The sequence below is a fragment of the Bacillus rossius genome, chromosome 1, assembly GCF_032445375.1.
Source record: "Bacillus rossius redtenbacheri isolate Brsri chromosome 1, Brsri_v3, whole genome shotgun sequence".
Classification (NCBI taxonomy): Eukaryota; Metazoa; Arthropoda; class Insecta; order Phasmatodea; family Bacillidae; genus Bacillus; species Bacillus rossius.
Window position 1 is genome coordinate 161,286,420 of NC_086330.1, and position 8,212 is coordinate 161,294,631.

General features: G+C 37.4%; 1 protein-coding gene across 1 annotated transcript; it reads left to right on the top strand.

Moving 5' to 3' along the window:
* Window positions 1-4,646: 4,646 nt before the first annotated feature.
* Window positions 4,647-6,390, top strand: LOC134538574 (uncharacterized). Its single transcript, XM_063380035.1, has 2 exons — window positions 4,647-4,761; window positions 5,996-6,390. The coding sequence occupies exons 1-2, from the start codon at window positions 4,647-4,649 to the stop codon at window positions 6,388-6,390; spliced, it is 510 nt and encodes a 169-aa protein (XP_063236105.1).
* The last annotated feature ends 1,822 nt before the right edge of the window (window positions 6,391-8,212 follow it).

An 8,212-nucleotide genomic window follows, 5' to 3' on the forward strand; every position in this document is an offset into this window, starting at 1 on the left:
TTACTGATGATGTAGCAACAAACGGACCTTTGAAATATAACTTGTGGTTGGACTGTATATATGGAAAGCCATATCCGTTCGATGACAAAGTGAAGAAGTGTGCATTCAAGACATCGGCTGCAGTAATTTACAGTTCTAACGATGTGAAGCAAACTGTTAAAAACGGTATCCAGAAACTCTGTCAAGAAGAGGTGGACTATGTCTGTAAAGGTTCTGGCTGGACTCTGTCTAGTATAAACCGATTGGAGCTAAGAATTAGTCATTTCACACCGCTGCGGAACTAAATGATTATAAGATTGCTGGCTTTCGCAAATGATCCTGTAGTAGAATAGAAATTATGTAATAAATATTATGTTTGTAAAAGAACTTGTGGTGTTTAATTCCTCGGACCTGTTACTATTATGTTAAATTGATGTTATATTTAATTTTTTTTGTATCGTCCTAGATCGTACCAAGGACCTTAGTCGACCTAATCGATCAGTATATAGATTACAAATATATTTAATGAATTTTGGAATTTTTCCCGAATTTCTAGCTAAATAATTATGGATTTTCAAGATGGCGGCCAAATGACAAGATGTCGGGTGTCACATCAATAATAAATGATTACTGCACTCTAGCGGATAAGAATTAAACTAACATGGCGTCAGCGCACTCTCGCCGACGATACACTGATGATGGCTTCCAGCAGACGAGGACAAGATGGCGGACTTGACGTCATACTACCTGACGATTTATATATATGCTTTGAAAAAAAAAGTGGAGGGAGTCAGTATGCCTGCGTCCACCGCGGGGGAAGGATCGGTCGTCATTTTTTAATTTTTTTGCCTCTGTCGGGTTCGAACCGAGGACTCCGAGCTCCGTGTCGTTAATGTTTGTTTTTTATAAATATTTTATTAAATTTATATTATTTAAATTTTTTTATATTTTTTTTATTTTTTTCATTAAAATCGGATAATAAATTTAAAGATGGCGGCCGTAACGGAAATTGCAACAGTGACGTCATAATTCAAAATGGCCGATAACACAATGCCGGAATGTTCGAGAAAACGAAATGACGTCATCCAAGATGGCGGATCCAAGATGGCCGTCGGGGTCAAGGTCAAAGGTCAAGGTCACATCCTGATAGAGGCTTAACTGAGGCTTGAGTTAAGGATGCTTAAGCCTCTATCAGGACATTTCTAGCCGTTGGGATTTTTAAGGAATAAAACGGGAAATTTTCCCTCGAAACGGGAATTTTTCCCTCGAAAACGGATAATTTTTTCTTAAAACGGGAAATTTTGAGTCATTTTGAGTCATTTTTGAGGAATTTTGAGGAATTTTTGCCGCCGTGACGTCACAAATCCAAGATGGCGGACACCGGCACCGGCACCACATCCTGCATCCTGATCCAGTATGCCCTATTATATACTACTTGAGTCATTTTTGAGGAATATTGATATAATTTGACACCAAGATGGCCACCGTGACATTTGAATTCAAAATGGCTTACATCGGCACCTCGCGCCTCAAACCGGAACCTGTCCAATGAAATACCAAAGTATACTACTTTATATGAATATTTCTGTTCCATTTACGGCTATTTTTGTGACACAGGCATTTATCAGATGGATGAAATTTACACCTTTGAACTAATGTCTGGAATTGCAATTATTTTCCCCGGTAAGCGTGCTTTAGCAAATGGAACCGGAAACGTGTTCACTCCTTGAAAAGCTTTACGAGTTTCTCCTGTTATTGGGCCACATGTTGAGGACTTTAAGCCAATCGTATACCTTCAAGCTTCAACCAAAGAAGCAATTAATTGCCGGCGTTCAAACTGAGATGTATCTGAAGTGAGCAGCCAATGAACAAGTCACGTTTAACCGAGATCGAGAATGTAGATGAGTGTGTAGTCTATCCTGGAGAGACACATCGTGCACCATAGTTTTATGGTTCCTTGTTCCTTACCACGGGACCTTCACTAGATAGGGCCTACGATGCGTGTATTATATTTTAAAGATTCGTCTGTAATAACTTCAGAATGTCATTCACATTCAGATATAAATTTATATAAATAAAAATATAAATGTTCATTCGTTCAAAACCTTTAATTACAGAAAGTTCTTCACCGATTGCTTTGAAATTTATGACACAACGTTGCATTCAAATACGCGCGTGTTTGATATACCTATGTCACACCTGTGCCAGGTAAAAATATAGATAAAAATATATTTAGGTAAAAACATAGATTTTTCATATTTCCTTTACTATAGATAGACATATATAAGATAAAGAGAGACAGATATAGGCGTATATATGCATAGAGAGATAGTGAATAAAAGAGAGATAGAGATGTGTACCTACCTACTTTAAAAAATTGATTGACGCATTGGAACGCCTGCGGGGAAGTAGCTAGCAATAAATAATTTTTTTAATGTAACGTGTGGATACACTGTAGTTTTACCTTCCCAATATGATTTTTTGACTCATATAACATTATAGTGTTGAGCAAACCATTTTACAAAGGTTGTTAAATAAATATGCGAATCAATCAAGGTAACATCGTCAGGTTGGAGTCATTAATTATTTTTATATCGCACTCGTCATAAGATATGTGTTTTTTGCTCATGCTTTTCTGATGTATTTAAAATAATAAATATGATGCATTGCTACTAAATAATGTGTAGCATCTCAAATGTAAAGAAAGAGGGAGTTATCGGTAAAATTTTATGTTTAAAAGCTAATATTTATGTTATGTTAATTTGTGTGCGGCCATGTGTTTGAATGTAACAGATGATTCTTTGGAGGCACTAATTGTATGTTCCTATTTGAGTATTTGCGGTATTAATAGCTACCACTTTAAATAAAGTCAATTTGTGTGTATTGGATTATATGGGCACTTATGTAAGTTTATATAGCGATTTTAGGAGCCAAAGATAGTTATAAATTTGACACAATTAGGTTAACCTAACATTCTTTAAAACCTTCACGAACACAAACTTTAGTATCTATTAAAATCTTATGAAAATCTTTAACTTTTTGTCATGAAAACACGAAAGAACAAATTAAACAATATTTTATTAAAATGTATAAATGTATTAAAGAGAATTAGATCCTGAACCCCAGAAAAACTGAAAACTTCTTAGATCATGATACTGTTCTGGACAAAACTAAATTTATTTTGTTATTATTATGTGTGGTTGTTAGTGTCTTAATCGTTTCTGGCCGATTTCAGAGGAAAACAAAAATAAGGAATATTGTTTAACCTGGGAGTGAGAACTCTGTTTATTTCTATACTCCTTGTTCCTTACCATAAGCCATGGCTAGATGTCCGGTATTTTAGCCAATTCGTTTGGCGTCAGGCTAAAAATCAAAGCCTTATGTTTGCCCTACTTGTGAACACAGAACAAAAGTATGAAGATTTGCATTCTAGTTTACGAACAGATGAATCTGCGAAATTTACGTACTTACACTCATGGTTTATTACTTCGCCTGTTTCTTTGTAGTGAGTTGTTTAGTTTATTCATCTGTAATGCGGTCTTCTTCGGCACACACGGGATGCTGCAAATAAAATGTAATTATTTTTACGAACCACAAGCTATTGAACATAAGTGGAACTTTTACATTCTCTGGTAGTTAAGCGTATCAAAAAATTGGTTTGCAGAATAACTGGAAAATATTGGGTTTTTATTATTATCAAAATTATAGCATTAAAATACTTTTTTTTTCTTCAAATGCATTATAGTATATGAAGTAACTGATAAGTATATGATTTGTGCATTGCAATTTTAATCACACTTATATCGCAACGTTTTCGAAAAACACCTTCAACGACTGACATGTGATTAATAACGAGTAAACGCGTACGGTAAATGAGGAGAAAACATATAAACAACTTTTAACCCAAGCGCCCTTAAAAATCTAATTTTAAAGAACAATTGGAAACCTTTTTCAGCTGAGCAATAAACCACCAAATAATTTTTCTTATAACAAAGATTTTACAACTGTGAAAACATTGTTGACAATATCATACCCCTTAATTAATAAAATATGGTTGGCTACACTTCTTTTCATGTGACATTTTATAACACTAAGCATTAATCGACTTGTAAAATAGGTATGATTAACAAATACATTGAACGAAACAAAAACTAAAGATCTTCTTGTCGGAATTCTTCAGGTAAGCCATTCTTACAAAATGCGTAGGTAATTCGACACAAATGACAGACACTGAATTTCGAACGCCTTATAAGCATACAAAACGCACACCACACGATATACTAGGGTGGTACACCGTCAAGGCGGCACCGTAGTAAATGTTCTGAAGTAAAACAGTTGCAAGGAACACCAAAGAAGATACTTTCATCTATGACGGTATTTTCTATGTTTACTTCAAAGATATATGCGTGAATACTTGAAAGATATGTTTAATATTTGGATGCTCACTGGATTGGTCTAGGACAGGGGTCGGCAGACTTTAAGGTAATCCAAGGAGTGGACATCGTAACTCAATATGGATTCATTATTGGCATGGAAGATGAAGATATTAAAGATGAAGATGTGGCATTGTTTACTCCCGACCAATTGTAAATGCCTGTAATGCAAGTGGTAGTTAGTGAATCTTTCCAAATTCAGCAAACAATGAGCAGATAAAAGCAGCTAGTATAATGGGAGACCCTATGGGCAACATGAACTACCTTATTGAACCAAATAAGACATTACGAATGGAGAAGCTTCTGGTTGCTCGAAGCAATGCAAAGTTGGCGAGGTTTTACCAGTCAGGTTGGCCAACCTCGATTCGCGAACAAGGGTTCTGAAACCCACTAGCTAGCTGTGAACCAGCCCCTTTGGGAAGGCCAGTGGGAGTCTTCTTCGCCTATTAGACATACCGAGCAACCACTGCTATGCTAAAGCTACCTCACAGATGCAGCAGTAGGAGAAGTTATGGTTTTTCTGGTAAGCAAACATGATGTATTTTCCCTGGGAAATAGAAATCTTGGCACAACATCTGATACACTCTCTGGCACCGGATGGTTCTCTGCACTAGAACTGAAGAATGGTTACTGGCAAGTGGAGCTGTACCCCGAGGATAAATAGAATACTGCTTTCTCAATAGGGTTCATTGTGTTACCATTCGGGTTATGTAATTCTTTGCAACTTTTAAGAGATTGATGGAAATTTTGCTGCATGGTTTGACTTGGAAAGCATGCCTAGAATACCTGTATGACATTATTGTGTTGGGAAATATAGTGAAGGAACATTTGCGATATCTCCAGGGTGTATTCGACAGGTTTCGCCATGCAAAACTTAAGTTAAGACCTAAAAAATTTCTTCTTGTTTCAATATGAGGTAACATTCCTGGGACATGTATCTCAGGATAGAGTGTTAACAGATCCTGAGAAGATCCTATCTGTTAAGGAGTGATCTCAATCCAAGAAAAAATCACTATATAAGGAGTTTATTGGGACTCTGTGCCTACTATCGGTGGTTTGTGCCTAGGTTCTCAGCTGTCGCGAAACCACTGCATCAGTTTACCGAGGACAAGAGGCAATTTCTATGGATTTCACCATATGAAACTGCCTTTCAATACCTCAATGAATCATGTGTACTAGCTTCATACTTGCCTCCTCGCCCCCCCCCCCCCCCCCCCCAATCAACATGAAGAGTATATCCTTGACACAGATGCAAGCAGAGCTATAGGTTGGGTGCTATGCTTTCTCGGGTTCAAGATGGAAAATATGAGTAATATCATACTACAGGAAAGTTTTGTCAAAGCCCGAACGCAACTATTGGTCACAAGATGAGAACTCTTGACTGTAGTGAAGTCTCTGCAACATTTCCACAAATATTTATTTGATAGAAAATTCCTTTTACGCACTTACCATGCTGCACTTAAGTGGATTGAACAGATACAGCAGTATGATTGTCGTATAGAACACAGGAAGGGCCAGATTCACAGCAATGCCGACACTCTCTGCCAAAGACCTCGCAAGGTAGACTGCAACCGTTGCACCAGTGCAGAGAAAAATGAGGGGATCGAAGACCGATGCCATGGTGGAGTGGTTCAACAGAACTCTCGAGGAACACCTTGTCAAGGTTGTGGCCGAGCATCAACAGGATTCAGATCAAAACATCCAGTTGCTCCTGATGGCATATAGGTCTGTCGTCCATGACTTCACTGGGCATAAGTTGAGGCTGCCTTGTGACATAAAGTTCGGCCATCTTCGCCAAGAACCGACCAGCACCACTGTCAATGTCAATTGCCTGGAGGAACGAATGTCACTCATGCACAATCAAGCTTCTAAGAACCTTCTAGTAGCGACAAACCGAACGAAGACGAGGAATGCCCTGAAATCTAACTCGACTGGTTATTATGGAAGTGACTTGGTGTGGCTGTACAACCTGCAGTGAAGGAAGAACAGGTGCCCTAAGATTCAAGCAGTGTATAAAGGCCCATATTAAGTCTTAAGCGGCTAAATGATGTGATCTACCATATCCAGAGGGGTAAGAGGGGACGAATGAAGGTGGTACATTTGGAAATATTGAGAGTATATGGCATAAAAGATGTGTTACCTGTTGGAGATGGACATGTTTAAAGTGTTACAAATATTGGAGGCAAAGGAGCAACTTGCGCCAGTTACCTGAGTAGCCTGGTGTCCCCGCACGGCCACTGATGTCACACGCATACCTTCAAGGATTAAAGCAGCCCGGCCTATCCAACCCCCTGCCACCATGTCCTCCTTCCGCAGTGCTGTTATTCTATTCTTAAATGGCCTGAGAATTCCGTGCGCTTACAGTGGCCGTCTCGTGGAGAGGCGTTTCTTGCAGCAAATACTTGCCTTTATCAGTGGCCAAGTTCATATTTCCGTCTATAAGGGGTTTACCCACTCCATGCTTTACACGTCTGAAAAATCTAGGATGGAATAATTTCGGAATTTGGCTTCTGGAAAGAAGAATTTTTTTAATGGTATTAATCATATACACACACACACGCTCAAAAGAAGTGACCTACGTTTATATGCAAATGTAATCAAAATAATTATTTAAACAAGTGTGTGTTCGGGTTGGAACATTTATTTACACTTTATGTATAAACATTACTACACTATCGACTTGAGTCCATTTCAATAAATACATCCCACGTGAACAAACCGGAGTCAAAATATTGCGCTCAACCGCAACAGCAAAACATGGCGACTCACTTTGTGGGAGCACATTGTACTAACCAACCTAAAAACATGCCATAAATGTAATAAAAATAACACATTTAGAAGGATTAAACCTCAACAAAAAATAAATAAAAATAGACAGAATCAATCCCTATTACTCATTGCTTTTTTTAAAAATTTAACCAGAGTCTATTTTAGACATAAAAAAATAACTTATAGTAAAATATGCCATCATATTAAAAACACCACAGAACTCATACCAAGGATTGTCCCAATATCAGACACTATGCAAATCAAAGCTCTAACCTTCCCTTACAATATGTACATTTCAGAATTTCTATCTGGGCCGACACTTTTAATGCCGACGGACAGCAACAAGTTCGCGCGCCCTGTTTTCCTTTCATGCTATAGCTTCTCCCGCCGATTGCAGGCTTCCAAACAAAAATTCATTTATGACATTCTATATTTATATTTTGAAGAAAAAACTTGAGAATATTAAATAGGAAGGCAAATTCTTCATGAAATATATGTAATTACTTTTTTTCATTTTGTACTTTTTAATTGCACGCCCATTGATAAAGCACTTTTTCAAAAATTATTTATTATACTGAAACCACCACAGGGCTCATACCAAGGATAGTCCCAATATCAGACACTATGCAAATGAAAGCTCTAACCTTCCCTTACAATATGTACATTTCAGAATTTCTATCTGGGCCGACACTTTTAATGCCGACGGACAGCAACAAGTTCGCGCGCCCTGTTTTCCTTTAATGCTATAGCTTCTCCCGCCGATTGCAGGCTTCCAAACAAAAATTTATTTATGACATTCTATATTTATTTTTTGAAGAAAAAACTTGAGAATATTAAAGAGGAAGGCAATTTCTTCATGAAATATATGTGTTTTCTTTTTTTCATTTTGTACTTTTTAATTGCACGCCCATTAAATAAAGCACTTTTTCAAAAATTATTTATTATACTGAAACCACCACAGAGCTCATACCAAGGATAGTCCCAATATCAGACACTATGCAAATGAAAGCTCTAACCATCCCTTACAATAT